Genomic DNA, 17,109 nt, shown 5'->3' with positions numbered 1-17,109 from the left:
TACGCTGATAACTGCAGACCTACACACAGCAGAGGAGAAAGCTTTTGTTAATTAAGCTAGCTTCCTTCATTTTCTGACGGATCTGGCCTCAGCAGAGCTCTCCGAGCGGTGCCGTTGTGTGGCCCTTTGTGCTGGTGCTGGACCACCCCACGGCCCCCCGAGACAGCCGCATATTGGCGGTGAGGGTGGCGATCCTCATCTGCCAGCTGGAATGCTTTCTGGGATGAAATGCTGCAGTCCTGCCACAAATCAGACTATTAACTCAACTGGAACACAGCAGATTCCGCCTTGGAGGGGAAAAAAAAAACCTCCCTGAAAGATGCATAAACCTGCCCATTGTCTCATCCAGCTGATACAGAGCTGATTTTCCCAGTATGGTATCAGGTTCCAGAGGAGCCTATTTATACTGAATTCATCAGTACTACTTTGTACCCAGAAGAGTTGAGCTCTGTATTTTCAATCAGTTAGTGGCCATCAGACCCTAATGGGGTTTCTGGAACTGTGGGTGCATTATCCTCTGTTCAGCAGCCGTTTCGGCACGCTGAGCTGTTGCTCGGTTCAGACGGACGTGCTGTCCCCTCATGGTGAGATGTCCAGCAAAAAGGGACAAGACCCAGCAGACCTGCAAGCGTTACGTGTGAGCCCAGGATTACCATTTTTACCATTTCTGATGGCATTTTACCGTTCCTTTTTTCTCAGACTACTGGCCTGATTCTGTCTCCGCGTATGCCTTTAGGTCACAGGGGCCACTTCCCTCGCCTTGGAGTGGCGCCTCACTGGCAGACTCTCCTCCCGATGGGCAGAGTTACTTTTTCTGCTCTAGCCAAAGCCACAGAGTCAAAGCCACCAGGAGAAATTTCATACAATCACAGAATCATTAAGGTTGGAAAAAAACCTCTAAGATCATCCAGTCCAGCTGTCAGACCAACCCCACCGTGCCTAATAAACCACGTCCCAAAGTACCACATCTACACACTTTTTGAAGACTTCCAGGGATGGAGACTCCACCACTGCCCCCGGCAGTCTCTGCCAGGGCTTCACTGCTCTTTCGGTGAAGAAATTTTTTCGTCACCTTCACTGGATACACAAGTGAAGTAGAGGAGAGAAACACCTATCTTGCAGGTAATTTATCTCCAAGCTAAGTGGAACAAAAGCTGATGAAGGGGACTTTGGCCACTCATGCCAGCCTTATCCTAGCCAAATCATGACAGCTCCACCCCAAACCAAAGCACTCCACTTTTGCTTCTTCGCTCTTTCATAAGCAAAGTCATCAATCGCCCCTCACCAAGGAGACCACCCCACGCATAGGTCCCTTCCTTTTCCCAAGGCTTGTCTTTACCATTCAAAGAGAGTCATCACCTGAGAACCATCAAAACCAGTTGCTCACATCCCTGTGTCCAGCCCAGCTACTCTGTGCCCACAGCTGCAGATATCTCCAGCAGCTTACAGATGACCACAATGATTCACACCCCTTCCAGACCCATTCTGTAACTCAGGATCTCCGCAAAAAAAAAAAGCAAAATGAAACAGCGGCTGCTATTGCCTTTGCCTCTTCTCCACCTTTTGGGTCACTTACCCGCTGAGGCACTTGGCGTTCAAGGACATGAACAGTCTTGGCAGGGCAGAAGCAGGGAAGATTTCCATGGATCTGAAATGGTTAAAAGATTCATGCTTCACGACCACGAAGGTCCAAAGGGTTCTCTCTGTTTTATAGAGCTTACTGCCTTTCTTCCCCAAGTCCTGTGGGCTCTCGTGGTTCACAGAACCACCCTTTTCTATTTCTCTTACATGACTCAGTTCAGTAAATGCCCCCAGGCTCGTCCAAGCCTTGTTAATACCTTCACCCCTGCAACCTCCGGGGAGAAAATAGCTTTTTATCATTAGGTGAAAATGGAACTGCCTGGAATAACAACACAAACATGGGTTTTAGCGCACGAGGAGAGATCCCAGGCCTTTTAGTTCGGAACCTGCCAGACTGCTGTTGACCCAGCCAGGGTTGGAGAAGTGGCTGTGACCGCAGGGAGAGAGGTGAGCCCTCGGCCCCACTGCCCAAACAGAGGGGCACCAGGAGCATCAAACAAAGCGGCTAGAGGGGATAAAGCAAAGTATTAAATTTTAATTGATCTAATCTTTTGGCTCCCGGTGGAATTTGCGGAGATATCTTACTAGAATTACTCGTTTTATCAGGAGATGGCAATACTGGGAAAGTGCCTTTTGGATGGCAAACTGCTCCAGACCTTGAACTGCATTAGCATTGGGACCGGCCGAGCAAAAAAGGCCCCACAATAGATCCAAAGATGAGAGCAAAAACTGAGGGGGGGAGAGAGAACATCTGAGATGCAAACTCCTCTGGGCACACAAAGCATACGAGTACTCCACCTTGCGCAGAATCGTGTCTGCTGTGGGGTCCCTCACGTGTAAAACCCATCGGGATTTACCAGTCCTAAAGACACAGGACTTGCAGGGACACCAGAGGAGGCATCCGAGTAGCAGCAGCTTTAATCCATCCCCTGCTCTCCTAAGGTCTATTTCGGCTCTGAGTGCAAACACTCTGAACATTTCAAACCAAAATTATAAAGGAGAGAAGAGGGCAAGAGGGACATGAAAAAAAATCTTCTTAAAATACAGACCTAGATACAAAACACCATATGGGTGGAACAGGCTAACAGGAGAGATAAAAAGCAAAGGCAGGGAGAAACCAGGTGGTTTCTCATAATTTCTTTCCTGACATCCTCTGCCTGAGCAGATGACTGCAAGATCTTTGGAGAAGCAGAAGAATAATGTCTGGCTCTGTCAAGATCCCTCTTTTTTCACTGCAGTGAAGGGGTGAAAAAACATCAGGTCTGATAAATGATTCATGGAGCCTTTTCTTCTGCTAATCTGTAAATAAATTTTAAAAAGCGGCTTCTCTTTGATGAGTATATTCTGCTGCTCGTAAAAACATGTCAGCACTTAAACACAACACAAGCATGCTCAGATGTCTCTGGTGTTGCTGTCAGCACTTTGAAAGCCCAAGCTGGCTCCTTGTGGAGTGCAGGGCTGGGGGTTTTGCTGTCTTATCTCCCTTGAGGGTTTGCCCCTCCAATCTCATGGATTCCTGGACTCCGGCAAAGCCTTACCTCATCTCATGCTCTCACCTTCAGCACTCTTTTAGTCAGGGAAGGGGTCGCATCCTGAAGATTTACAGATATGAAAGCCAGAGTGACCTTTATGAACATCTCCTATGACATCGTGCATAACAAGCTCCAAATCCACGTTGCACGAGTGCTCTCCAAGTGGGCACATTTTTCTGTTGCTGTGTGGCAGATGCTTCTTTTCAGACATTGCTGGAAACAACAGAACAACTCCAACGTGCCCATCACCATGGTATCCCATCCCATCCCATCCCCTGCACATCCTCCTCAGAAACAGCTGCTGGAGACAGGCTCCTGCCTGCAATAACGTGACGCATTTCACCTGCTGCACTATAGGGGCTTGGACTGGATGACCCGAGAAGCTCTTTTCCAACCCAAAGCATTCTATCATTCTATGATTCTACCTAACCCTCAGCCCCTGGTCAACCTGGCTCCAACCACCAGATCTAGGAAGGCTGTAACTGCCACGGGTCCACACTGCATGGAAACCTGGGCACCCTGGACAGTCTGCACTGCTGTTGGATTTCAGTTCTTTCCCTCCTTGCCACCACATATCTTGGCCTTTCTGATGTTTTTGCCTTCTCTTTTTTTTCCTCCCGTTTCCATTCAGGTGCAGAGAACAGCAACGCCGTGGGTTCAGATACGCTGAAACCTGCAACAGCCAAAATACCTCTTCCCTTTCAGCTGGGGAGCGTCTGGGTCTCTCCCTGAGCAGATGGGCCTCAAACTGTCTCATGACATTTGTGAGTGTGGACAGGGAAGGAAAGAGAAAAAAAAAAAAAAGCATGATTATCCAAGGACATCTTTTATTTCAGTACATTCAAGACAAAAAGAAAAGAAAACAATTCAAGAACAGGATGTACCTTCACTCAAGGCTTTATCTCCCCTGCCCCTCTCCATTATTGTCTCTATCCTTTTACAACCAGAAATTGCATAGAATTTGTTTTTCAATCAGAAAATTAAACTCGTCATTGTAAAACCCACGTCTGTACCAAGCAGAGGGTGAGTTGCTGCTGTTGCTAAGGAAGTAAATATTTTCCTTACATCAGATCCCGGGCTAATGGGTTTTCTCAAACGCTGTGCGGCATCGCCGCTGTTACACATGGGCTGGAAGTCAACCTCGAAGCCAAGGGAGCTCCGTGGGTCATGAACAAGGGCAGCTCGTGAGCCTGGGGCACAGCTCAGAGTCATTTGTTGAGGAAAGTGCAGAGCACAAGCCGGGCACTTTGAGGAGTGCCAGCGGGCAGCAAACACCACCTCCCTGTGCTGGTGGGAAAGCGCAGCCTTCCCCAGCGCCCTCCGCTCTCGCCTGCTCTCACCTCACCTTCCTCAAAAGGCTCCCCCCACCTGCATCCCAAAAACAAAGGAATAAAAGGAGAACATAACCCCAGAACTGAACAAAAGACACAGAACTCCTGAAATTCCAGGCGTTTCAAGGCCTCTTTGAGTTCACTGTGTTCGTTGGTTGGTTTTTGGCATTTTAATATATATATATCTATGCGTATATATATATATTTTATATAGTTGTATTTTAACAACTCTTCAGATGGACTTTCAGCAAATGCTGCTTCTCATGGGGAGCGTGTCCCACCCCTCCTGCCCTTCCTCCTTCAAACCACCATGCTCTGAAAAAGGAAGAAGAGTTCAGCACCTGAAACCTGGTGCCTTGGAGACTGGGTCCTGACGTACCCAAAATAAACCAAACCAAAACCATGACTCCTCCCTTCCCATCCCTTATCCACGTCAAATAAAAAGACCCTCCCCCCCCTTTGAGAACATCCCCCTGGAAGTCTATGTGATGGGGAGACGGCACCAGCATCCCTTCTCCTGGTGCAGAGTGGAGAAGTTCCAAGAACTGCTCTTGCCCCTGTGTGGGCGATATCTGCTCTACCAGTTATCCACCACATCCCTCCTTCCTGCCTCGGAGCCACATGGAGACAACTGCTGGGGACGAGCCAGCTGGAGAGCTCGCTCCTTCTGCGTCAGGCTTCCACGAGACACACGTCCTCTTGGATGCTGAAACCAAAGCTGTCCCTCTGGCCAGGCCTGCACGTCAGCCCAAAGGTCTGCTCTGGAGAAGCTGGGTAACTGCTTTTAATTTAAAAACGAGTTGACATTGTACAAGTCCATGTTCTGTAAAATGGAACAGGACCCTCTCGGCCCACCCCAACGCCCCCTGCCCCAGCATTACTCGGGCTCGCTGCTGTTCGTGGTCTTCTCCCACTCCAAGCTCTCTTCGCTCCGGGCGGGTGAGCCCGCAGACGGTCGTGCCCGGAGACCCTGAAACCTGCGGCACTCGGGGCACACCCGGATGTGCGTGCACCCTCGAGCGACCAGGGCAGCCTCTTGTGCCAGTCTTTGAGCCAGGGGATCTGGCTCGCCCCCACTGCACAGCTTCCCATTGCTGAGCGTGGTTGTGCTGCGGGCTCGGCGTTCCTCTGGGATAACGGGGCGAGTCCGTATCATTCCCCCTCGCCTCCGACGAGGATGGAAACTGTCCTTGCAGAGAATGATGTTGCGCAGCTCCGTCACCATTTCTTGGCACACCGACACCTGGAAGGCAGAGCCGAGACATACTGCTCACCTAAGTAAGCTGTGAGCCCAGCAGCGCTGCAATCTGCTCTGGATTCTGATGCCAAAGTGTTACAGACTTGGTTGTTTATCAGGCCACTGGATTTCAACATCAGTACTTGGATATTCATACTCAATTTAGCCCAAGCGATTCCAGCTCTTGTCAGAGACCCTCCTGTATTCTGGATCCCCAAATCAACACAAGACCCAAACCTATGGCAGATAGAAATCCTCTGATGATCCTGTCTCCAGGAAAGGTACCTGGATGTTGTAGGCATCCTTGATCCCTACAGACTCGGCCTTGTTCTTAGTAGGAGCATGTGAGAAGCTCATGTATTTTAGATCCTGACCGATGCTTCCTAGCTTTCTTGTGTGGTTGAGGGCTCATTACTAGGAATGCCCAACTCAGCCTGAGAGCATTACTTGCTCCAGAACACTGCACTGCTGATAGCGATAAACCCACACTACCCCCCCTCAGGACACTTTCCAGTCCTACCTCTGACTGTTCAGAGTGCCGAAGGCTCCACAAAAATTCCAGCATTGCCATAAAAATTGCTACGATTAAGCCACAGATGAGAACCACGAAGATTCCACCAATATTCTCCATTCCCAGGCCTAAAATAAAGCAGAAGAGACGATGCTGCGGAGAGGAAGACGCAATGTAAGTTGCAAGCATCCCACCTCTTTACTGTTTAGTTGGCATCGCATAGACCCAGGCAGGGACCAAAACCACGAAGCCAGCACTGTCCTATTAATAGCTACCCGCCTGACTCAGATGGCAAACTGAATGACTTGCAATAACTGCCCGATCGAAGACGCGTTCTCAGAAATGATGATTTTGCAGATAAACAGCAAGTACATTGGAGGGAAGTACAAAGCAATTTGTGGACAAACTGAAAACAAGGGGGAAAAAATGAGAGATCAATCGGGCACATTAATCCCTGCAAATTATTCACCCAGCTCCAGTTGCTTTGAACTTCGCAAAGGTGGATGAGCGATGTTGTTAAAGAAGCAGAGAAGAAGATGACAAGAAAGGGCTTTAAAGGAAGCTGGCACCAAGCAAAGCTCCTTTGATTGCACTATAAGTTGCTGGTGCAAAACAATTACAGCTGATTGTATTGCAACAGCAAGGAGAAGTTCCAAACAAGACCAGGACCCAACACTGTCTGATGCTACACGATGACTGAATGGGGTCCCTGCCACCTAGGGTACCTGGTTAGGGGTTGGGTGCTCTCTGGCCAACACCCCGTGCCCCATGAGGAGGAAACAGCCCCTTCCATGGAGTGAGTTATCTCATCTCCTTTGGATCGAGGGCTGGAGCACCTCTCATACGAGGACAGGCTGAGAGAGTTGGGGTTGTTCAGCCTGGAGAAGAGAAGGCTCCAGGGAGACCTTAGAGCAGCTTCCAGTCCTGAAACGGGTGGGAGAGGGGCAGATTTAGACTAGACAGAAGGAAGAATTTCATCACTATGAGAGTGGTGAGCCCCTGGCCCAGGTTACCCGGGGAAGTTGTGGCTGCCCCATCCCCGGAGGTGTTCCAGGCCAGGTTGGACGGGCCTTGGGCAGCCTGACCTGGTGGGAGGTGTCCCTGCCCATAGCAGGGGGAGTGAAAATAGGTGATCTTTAAGGTCACTTCCAACCCAAACTTTTCTATGATTCTATGATAACTCACTTACAATGGGACAACTGCCATCTCTGCTGATTGTAGGAGCCATCCAGCCACCCTGCACCAACTGCCACACCTGCTTCACTTAGGGGACGGACAAAGTCCCACACAGAGCAGCTGCCAGCCCTGTCCTACACAGCTGACACTCCAGAAACCTCACCGATTCCACCTCTCACTACCCTGCCCTGAGATTTCCACATGCCGAGGCTGTCAGCTCGCTTCCCACTGTGCCCCTTGTCCCCAGAGCCACAGCCTGTGCCCCTGCAGAGCAGGCACGTGAGAGGAGCTGGGGAGCTCTTCTTTCCTGTGCTTGTTGGTTTGGGGTCTCAAGTGGACAGGGCTCATCAGAAATGGATTGATTACTGAAAAGCACACAGTGCTTTGCACCGAGGTGACTGTACGAGGCCATTACTCAACAAGAACATCTATAAAAATCTTCCTCTCCCCTCTGTAGCATTAAATCAAAGTGTAAGAATCAATGATTTATTGACTTAATCTCCGCTTGGCTTTTAGACATAAAATCTCACCAAAATCCTTGTAAATTGCTGACCGGTTTTGTTCTAAAACTTAGGAGGTCGCATTTCTCCCTCCTCCTCCGTCATTCTTTTGGCATTGCCTCCGGAGCAATCTAGTGCCTCTGTAAATCAGCCCTTCGCAGAGATGTTTCCCCTAAGACAGCAATTGCAGTGTAGAAAACATAGCCCATAATCACAGCTTAGGCCCAAGATAAAGGCCATCCTCTCCTCGCAGCAGCAATCATGTTTGAATTTAGGGCCAGTACCTCTCTCTACATCCTTCTATCATTCTATGTGGGTGCCACCTCAGACCAAGCTCACCTAAGAGGTATTTCCTTCCTACATATACGCATACCAGCAGGCTACAGCCTTCCTCATTTCCCAGAATGAGAAAGTGAGCAAGGACAGAGGGCATAAAACAGTGAAAAAAACTTGTCCAGGGTCACAGAGTGCTCTGGGTAGCACCAGAAACAGCCCAGGAGCCTGTTTCCAAAGCCATCTCGAAACAGCTCACAGATTAGATTCTACTTCAGAGTTGCTTTTTACAGTATCCATGGAGGAAAATACTCCCCTGTGCCTGATGTCTGACACTGGGCCAGCATCTTCTGCTTCCACACGAACAACCAAAGCTGCCTGCAGTGCAGCACTGCCCAACAGGGAGCTCGAGCTCACAGGGTCCCATCCAGCCTGGCTCACAGACTGCACAGACACACACCCATGCGCCTCTCTTAGCTCTCCATCTCTGCGCTCAGAAAGGTCAGAAGACTGTCCTTGCAACTGGGGACCTGCTGGCCTCCCAGAAAATGCTTGCTGAGGAAAGGGCGACTGCCAAAACTCAAAACTACAGCAACTGCATTAAGCTGGCAACTGCTCTCACACTGGGACATCAGCCTAATGTGGTAGCTTTTCTGGCAATTTGCATAGCATTACCCAGAAGAATTTGATCCTCAGTTTACTGAAGTAGTAATATGTCCTTGAGTCCCTTCCCTTGGCCATTTAAAAGGCGCTTTTCACTTGGAGCTGTTAACCAGCAGGCCTGTGGTGGAGATCCATCTCCCTTGAAGGAACCCGGGATTTCTGTCTGATCCCTTTAGCCATCCATTTTCCCATGTAATGCTGCAGACATTCATTAGAAGCTAATTTACCCTCCATATGCCTTCAATATTTGTCATTTGGTTGTTCCCGCTATCTTTGCCCCAGGCAAAAACACACAGCATGAGGCACAGCAGAAACGTTTGGCTTTCTCCTTGAATTGAGAAGGAAGGAATCTCAGGTCAGAAGAAGGGGAAAAAGTAATTCTCAGGCAGAAAACCTGGCAACGCTCATGTGCAGATGGACGTTTGTCCTTGCACTGCCAGCAAGGATGCTTCTACTGCCCGGTCCCTTCGCTATGCAACCAGAGAGTGTGTGGCTCACCTTTGGCTCTGTGGTCCTCCTCTTTGGGACACTTGCCTCCTTCCCACCACTTCCGCTTCAGGATCTCCAGGCGGTTGTTCTCTTGCAGCTGGAGAATGGCCAGGTCAAACTCGTCACGAAACACAGAGCCTGCAACACCAAGATGCACGTGGTAAGGCACCACCTCAACCAGCATTCTTCCCCGCCACGATGCCCTGCCAGTGTGCCCAACTGCAAAAACCCATCTGCGAATGGCTTGGAAGGGACATCAGTCCACGTAAGCCCTTGAAACCTGCAGCCTTTCTGCTGGGACCATCAACTGGTTGATGTAGTTTGCAGATGGTAATTTTGCTTATCCACCAAGAGCCTCACGGGTCCTTTAAAGAGGTCTCTTACAAAGGGGAGCTTTGGCTTCAGGGACAGGGCCTGAACAGGCAGTTCAGTCTCATGTCACTCCTCCTCAAGTCCACTGAGGTCCCTCTCCACTCATTCTGCCTTCAACTTCAACCTTGCTCTATCACTACTTCCCTCAAACTGGTGCACTGCAACAGCAGCAGATTCACCCTACACACAAGCCCAACCATTCCTGGTGGAGCAGGCTCCCTCCTGCAGGCCTCACGCTGCCTGTGAGAGATCAAGGGCCGTGGGAACCACCGCAGTCCTCCTGGTAATTTGGCACTATTGTCCCTTTCGGCTCTTCTTATCTGCTACAGTTTCACTGTTTAACAAGACAATGTCAGAACAAAATTTAGTCCTGAAAGTAAGGATTTGTACTCAAGATCAGGTTACTGTGACTTTACAAGCTTACGCATGTTAGCTAAACCATGGTGACCGGTTGTGTCACGGTTCTTATGTAATTCAGTTTAACTTTGAATTGCTAAGTGTGGGTGCTTAAAGGTCAGGAACGAGGCTTCAAGACTGTCTGAGAGATCAGCCGATCGCTTGGAATAACAACTACTACATCCTTGTTCTGTGCAGCCCTGGGAAAGGATGTTCTCTTGCTAAGTCTCATATTTGAAAGACAATAACCCTGTATTTCTTAAACTTGATTATTAGCTGAGATAATCCCCAAATTGCCCAATTCTCTCCCCTGGAGCTTTAAGAACCATCGGTTGTTAAGAAACTTTGGCTAAAACCAACAAGAGTTGCAACAACATTACTTTTTCAGCACTTCTGAGATAAAACAAGGAGCAAAAAGCAATTCAAAACCACCCGTTCGAAAGGGAAACAGTCAACAAAGAGCATATATGCAGAAAATAAGCAGCAATTTTGAAACATCTTTCACATGAATTATTTAAAGAGCCATAGTCGCGTGTCACATGGCTCTGGACCGGAGCAGGGTCTCGTACATCTGGCTCTGAGCATGCACCTCCATCGCAACGTATTTAACTTTCCTCCTGAGATAAAATGACCCGGGGCAGAGCCGTGAAACGTGACATTGGCTTTAAAGCCGGTTCAGCCTTTCAAACGCTCCGGTCCTCTGCCGAGAGCTGAGAAGGACTAGAATTTGTCTTCACTGCCTACCGACGGGCATGCCAATCCCGTAGCCCTTGGTGTCCAGAAGGCCCCCGACCTGCGTGAGGTTGCAATTGCGCTGTCGATAATACTCGTTCATGGTGGACTCCAGCAGGAAGGCATAATTGGAGTTCAGCACGCGTGCAATCCCTTCCTCCGTGCTTTTCACAAAGACACTTGGCTGCTTGGAGTACATGTAGTTCCACATCCGCTGGTACGTCTGGTAGCGGGAGTTCTGCAGGGAAAAGGAGGCAAAAGAAGATGAAATAGGAGCATTTTACTGTAATATAAACCCTAAATTAGACCCTATTATGAAAAGACCACAACGGGGTTAGGAGTCAAAGCAGATTTGGTGTCAGATTCAAAATGGATTTAGTTGCCTAACCTCCTTTTATTCCAATGAGATTCAGAAGCCCAAATATCTTGGATTTGACACCTCACTGGCAAAGCGAGGCATGAAATGTGTACCTAATTCCAATAGGTTCCAGCAAAGGTCTTTCCATAAATGCCATTTTAGAAAAATACATGGTTTCCATGATGGTACACAAAAAACACACACAAAAAAAGCCAGGAGAAATAGCTTGTGCATGGGTGGTTTAACCCACCAAATGCTCCTGGTATGCTTTGCAGCTTATCATTATGGTTTAGCAGTGGACAGGTATGGTTGGGCTCGATGATCTCAAAGGTCTTTTCCAACCAAATGATTCTCTGATCCTATGTCACTGTAACTTTGTGCTGAACAGTTCATCTGCATCAGAGCCAGAGACCACCACCCTGAAGAGGGCACCGAAGCCTGGGGGCGGCACCAAGGCTCTTCAGTTTGTTGCTCCCTGAATCTGTATTTTTTCCACCCCCTCATAATAAAAGTACCTGCATTAGAGAACTGGAGTCTTTTCATTGACTGCAGTAAACTACAGCTCAACCAGCCCCAAATCCTCAGGCTTTGTTGGTGATTGAACCCACCATGGTCTGATCAAGAGAAGTGGACTATGGTCAATCCCAACAGAGTTTAAAGCCTCGCAAATGGTACTTGCACATCTTCTGCTAATTTCTTCTCTGATAGCAGCAGCTCCAGCACCCGCCAGGCAGCGCAGAGCCACAGTCAGGACTTTAAACTCAAAAGCCTTCCTCAAAGAACTAAGCAAGCGCCTCGTACGCAACCACCTCAGTCACTTGGGCTCTGTTCAGCTCATTTTAGATGTAACATTCTGCTTAAAAGTAGCTTTTTGCCAAACCGCTGAAGGGTGTAAAGTCGGGCTGAAAAGCTCAGGCTCACTTGAGAGATTTCTGAAGCTTCCCAATTCAGTTCAGGCTCAGAGAGGGGAAGAAGCGAGAAAAGCTTTCTCTCCTCTCGGAATTTCAACAAGTAATAAATAAATAATCCTCGAGCAGCTCTTTGTGCATTCAGAGCACTCGCAGAAAAGACTCGCTCATCTATTTCCCTTCTGAATAGAGCAGGGAAGATAAAAATTAAATTGGGCTAAATGGCTCACATAAGTTTGCATACACTCGACTTATTTGTTTTCCGTGCTGCTGACTACCTACCGACTCCAGGACCTTCACACGTGCTGACCTACCTGGGATGGGCAAACGTTTCTTTGCTTAAACCCGCCTGAGGGACTCTTGTCTAAAAGCTCAAATCACTCAAAACCACACAGAAGAGCATCTTATGTCATCACTGACATGTACCACTTCCCCACCAACACGGTGAACTCCGAGTTGCTAAGTCCAAGCAGGAGTGTCTGTGCCTCCAAGATCTAGCACAGATCTCCTGACTGTAGCCTTCCAGCATCCAAAGAGCGTGCCAGATGGCTGTTCATCCTGCCTACCCTGACCTCTGCCATGCCTCCCCCACCATTCATCCCATCGTCACCCACTGTGGATGTAGCCCAGTCCTGTGCAAACAAGCAGCCCAGGGTCTCTCCAAATCTCCCCTCCACGCGAGAAACCAGAATGAAACAGGCCAAGGCGACATCCAAATCTTGTTAAAGGTGCCCTCTGCACCAGCTAGCAACAGAACGGGGTTTACTTGGAAGAAGGTCATGCTGGAGCCGCCATGAATGGTGCCATACTCGATGGCTGTCTGGTCAGCCAGGTCATCTACAGACTCGATGGGGACATCCATCCGCTGCACGGTGAGGAAGGCTGCCAGATTGGCTGTGTAGGAGGAGATGATGATCAAGGTGAACGCCCACCTAGGGAAAGGGGAAGCAAAGACAGTGACCCAAGATTTCCCCATGGACTGAATCCAATCTCCAATCCCCATCCTCCACCTCTCCCTCTGCTTCTACCCAGTAAAGATCCCCAGAGAAGCCTTCCTGAAGAGGAGGGCTGACCTCCTTACCATACTCCACTGACACAGCGTGTGGATAGTGCTTGGGGAGCAATAGTGGAGCCTTGCTGCATGAATCCCCCAACTGGAAACCACAAACTGTTGCCGAGAGAGTACTGATTCACGAGAAGATTGCATCTCCCTTGCGAGCAGGGGTGGGGGCTGTACCATTCATACGGTGTCAATCTAAAATGACAAGAAAGAGGTAGCTCAGGAAATTCACTGGGAAATGGGGCATTTTGGAGGAAAAACGCAAAAGAAAAGCAAAGCTGTGAAGCCCTAACTCTCCTGGAGGCAGATTTGTTCTAAGGAGGAAACCCTTTGCTGTCAATTCATGCCAAAGGCTCAGCACTGTGTGAAAAGCTTACTCTGAGACTCAGAAGCCGGAGGCTTTCTTGTAAAGATTTACAAAAGTTTGGAGAAGCTCTGCTGAAAATCTGGGCATGGGGAGACTGGAGCCCTGCGTGAAAATTCGGACCGCAGACAACCTCAACAATAATTCCCAACGTGTGTGGATTTGATGCGAAATTGAAACCATCTCTGGTTGCATTCCCTGCTGGAGAAGGAGCATCAATGGGAAGTTCAAAAGTGAAGTGGGTGAGACCCGACTGCATAATACCATTAAAGAAATTAACTGTATTGGTGCCAATAGTTGCTCCAGGAAGGTCTGCCTGCCCCAGCAAGGTCTAGTTTGAAGCCAAGTGGTGGTGCTTCAACTCATCACAGACTTCCAGCACTCACAAGGGACAGGACAGAGATGGGAATCTGAAATAACTGCCAGCCTGTCACTGAAGTGACTCTGGGAGAGTCTTCTGCAACTCACAGGGTCAAAAGCTCCTTACGGCTGAGCAAGGCAGAGAGAGGCATCCAAACTTCCATCTCCAATGGGAAACCATGTAAAGGCACCTCTTTGGAGAATCATGTTTAAAACATGAGGAGGGGGCTAAAGGGGCACCAAATCTCAGTCTGCAGAGAGCATCGGGCTGCATTATTCAATGGTCTCCTCAGAACCACGTTTCTGAGGCTGCAACAACATTTGAAGAAACCATTAAAGCCCTGTCAGGATGATAACTTTAGCCATGCTAAGGGACCAAGTGACAGCACAGTTCCAATTTCTGTAATGAGACCTGGGTATTAACCGTGTCCCAAAAAAGCCTTCAAGCCCTGAGCACGTCTTTGTTGCCCATTGCCAGGACGCGGCTCAGCTCTGTGCGGAAAGGCCCAGCTATGCCACCAGCCACAAGCAGTGTGTCAGGAGGTCAGGGAGAGCAGCAAAGAGCACGCAGGGAGAGGTCTCGATGGGAGAAGTGCTGCAGACAAGCACTCGATATATTTTAAGGCTGATTTAAATTAGTCATACAGAAATGGAACTGAGAGATGTCAAGTGAGGCTCTGCACATCAACCAAGAGGCTGTTCAAAGATCTTAATGGGCTTTATTTTGATGTACTGGCTGGGTTTTACGGGGCCAGAGGAATCAAACAGCACTACTAGAATTTGTATTAATATCTCTGAATGTGTTTGCCGCCCCCCCCCCCCTTCTTGCTCAAGACAAGCGGTTCGTTTCTCTACAGGGAGCAGCACCACTCGCAGGGCACCAGCCCGAATCCCGAGCCTCCTCCCACCATTCCCATGCAGCTCCTGGGACCAAAACCCACCGCTGTGGCCAAGCACGCTCCCAAATCTCAGCATGCTGCTCCTGCTTTCCCTGTCACCGCCATCCCGGGGCTGTCATGTGCATCGGTGACGTGACAGCCTGGGCAAAGCCCCCGTCCCCAGGACAGGAGGCTCGGATGCTTCGGTTCTCCTTACTGCACCTTCAAAGCGGTGGCTTAAGAGATGTCCCCATGTCCCCCTGCCCAGCCCCTCCCCACGCACCCCCGTCCCCTGGTCTGGGAGCGTGACGCTAGATGGCATTGCGAGGAAGGAAAAGGCACCACCAGTCACATTACCGAGCAACCAAGAAGAGGACACAGCTGACAGCCAGGTAGGCGAGCAGCATGAAGAGCCAGACGCCAGGGGAAAAGGGATCCAGGAAGGAGAAGTAGCCAGGTTTGCGGCCCTGGAAAGGTAAATAAAAGGAGTTTGAGCTGCTTGTATTCCTACAAATTAAACGGTCTGTTTGGAAAATGACACACAGGAACACACCTGCCCTGATGCTGACAATGGATGGGAGCAAGAGAAGGGAAATAAAGAGAACGAGGCTTTGCAGGGTAAACAGGAGACGTCAAATACAACAAAAAAAACCCAAGTCCTGCAGCATCTTCCCACTGGGATACATCTCCTTAGGCTATTCTTCTTCCCACCTCAACCACTTTTGTTCCTCCAGGGAAAGAAAGAGGCAAATCGATCATGAAATCAAAACAATCTGCCCTCCCTGGGGTGGATGTGCTGCACCCCTCACCCGCAAGGTCTCCAAGGGGAAAGACCCCATCCAGAGCCCCTTTCCACCTGCACAGGCTGAGCTCAGAGGTGGGTGGAATCCTTTGCACAAAGCAGAGTGAGGGGGAAAAAAAAACCAAAAGGAAGAAGAGATGTTTGCAATATTTCTGGTTTTCTTTCTTCAGCCTTCAAATGTTTCTTCTCTACCTAACTCAATGAAATTATTACCTTTATCTCAGCGAACATGCTATTTTTATCGCCAGGATGCATCAGAATTTCCTGTTTTTTCTCAGCAAACCACCTTCCCATGAAAAGTAAGGCTTCACTGCTAGAAAAAAAACTGGTGGAGCTTCTCTCAGAGTGCCTTTAGCTTTCAGAAAGACACTGCCACCATTGAAATCTCCTCCAATTTGGCAGAATTTGTGCACAGGGAGGATTAATTTCAAGGAGAAGTCTCTCAAAAGCTGAACACCTCCCATTTTGGTGAGCATATGTCCCACCACCACCAGCTCTGCCCTCTCCAGGGTGGAAAGAGCGGACACTAATTCACCTCAGAGCACACTCAGTGCAACTGTGGGGGACAGGGGAGGAGGTGAAAACAGAGCGCAAGCCACAAAACTAAAGAATTTTGGCAATTTTTAATAGCCATGGGGAGCAGAAAGTGCTTTGTTTCAGCACGGTGCATCCCAACACGCTTCTTCCACCTCAAATGCTACAAGTGCCCGGGCAACTCTCGTCCACCTCAAGCATCTTCTTTCCTCACTGTCTCCTCACAGGCTCCCAGCAAAAGCATGAACTCCAAACACAGGGCTAAAACCTTGCGTGAATCCCGTGGGAATATAAACCCTTCATTCACAGGAATCTATATCTTCTCCCCTAAACCACAAAGTCAATCCTGGCATGGCAGAACCTCAAGCTCTATGTTTTCCCCAGGCACCTGGGAGCAAGTAGCTGCCTACGAGTCAGTGCTCCTGCAAAGGCTTTTACTGTAAAGTCAGAGTGGAAACAGCCTTTTATCACATCTTAGCCAGGCTGCCAGTGTCTCTCTTACCGGCACCATCTTCTGCCGTGTGCTGAAAGTGTCCAGCACCCTCGGCTCGGCGCTGCTCGCTCCAAGAGCTGTTTCCCAGCACTCGCAGCACAGCAGCTGCTCTGCTGTAGTTTGCTCACTTTACACAAAATCTGCCACTCGGGAGCATCTCCGACACACAGCAGCCTGATTTTTCCCAAGTCTGCTGCTTTACCCTGCCCGTCTGTGACACCATATAAACTAATAATAGCTGGTAATAAATAACACCTAACCTCAATTGCCATCGCAAACTCACAGCCATCAAAACCCAGAGTCCTTGTGTTTTTAGAGCTCTGTTTAATCCAAAGGTGGTGAATAATTTTCTGCTTTCACAGAAGTCCCCAGCAAACTTCGGTGCTATTTTTTTTCTCCTTCCCCAAACTCAAGATCAGTGCTTTAAATTCCATTTCATTAAAAAAACGTTGCTTTACTACTGAAGTATTCCCAGTCTTACACGAAAACTGAATTTCACAAGGTCTTGGTAGTTCTTCTGAAGACTAAGTTGTTGCTAGAAAACGCAATAGTTGTTGCA

General features: G+C 49.0%; 1 protein-coding gene across 2 annotated transcripts in view; it reads right to left on the bottom strand.

The window, feature by feature from the left end:
• Positions 1–5,191: 5,191 nt before the first annotated feature.
• Positions 5,192–17,109, bottom strand: part of GRIK4 (glutamate ionotropic receptor kainate type subunit 4) — a 143,476-nt gene continuing 131,558 nt past the window's right edge. The window contains exons 14-20 of one of the 2 annotated variants that reach the window (XM_009569883.2): positions 15,079–15,188; positions 13,141–13,314; positions 12,826–12,991; positions 10,806–11,031; positions 9,303–9,431; positions 6,202–6,320; positions 5,192–5,687 (exon numbers count right to left, since the gene is read on the bottom strand). In XM_009569883.2, the coding sequence (XP_009568178.2) occupies positions 5,322–5,687; positions 6,202–6,320; positions 9,303–9,431; positions 10,806–11,031; positions 12,826–12,991; positions 13,141–13,314; positions 15,079–15,188 (1,290 nt within the window). In that variant the 3' untranslated portion in view covers positions 5,192–5,321. Of the gene's footprint in view, positions 5,688–6,201; positions 6,321–9,302; positions 9,432–10,805; positions 11,032–12,825; positions 12,992–13,140; positions 13,315–15,078; positions 15,189–17,109 lie in introns of those variants that run through there. The other variant, XR_008453417.1, reaches the window with a different exon arrangement.

This window comes from Cuculus canorus, chromosome 23 (genome assembly GCF_017976375.1).
Source record: "Cuculus canorus isolate bCucCan1 chromosome 23, bCucCan1.pri, whole genome shotgun sequence".
In the NCBI taxonomy this organism is placed as follows: domain Eukaryota; kingdom Metazoa; phylum Chordata; class Aves; order Cuculiformes; family Cuculidae; genus Cuculus; species Cuculus canorus.
The sequence above is the reverse complement of the archived record's forward strand: the minus strand, read 5'-3'. Positions and strand labels throughout refer to the sequence as shown.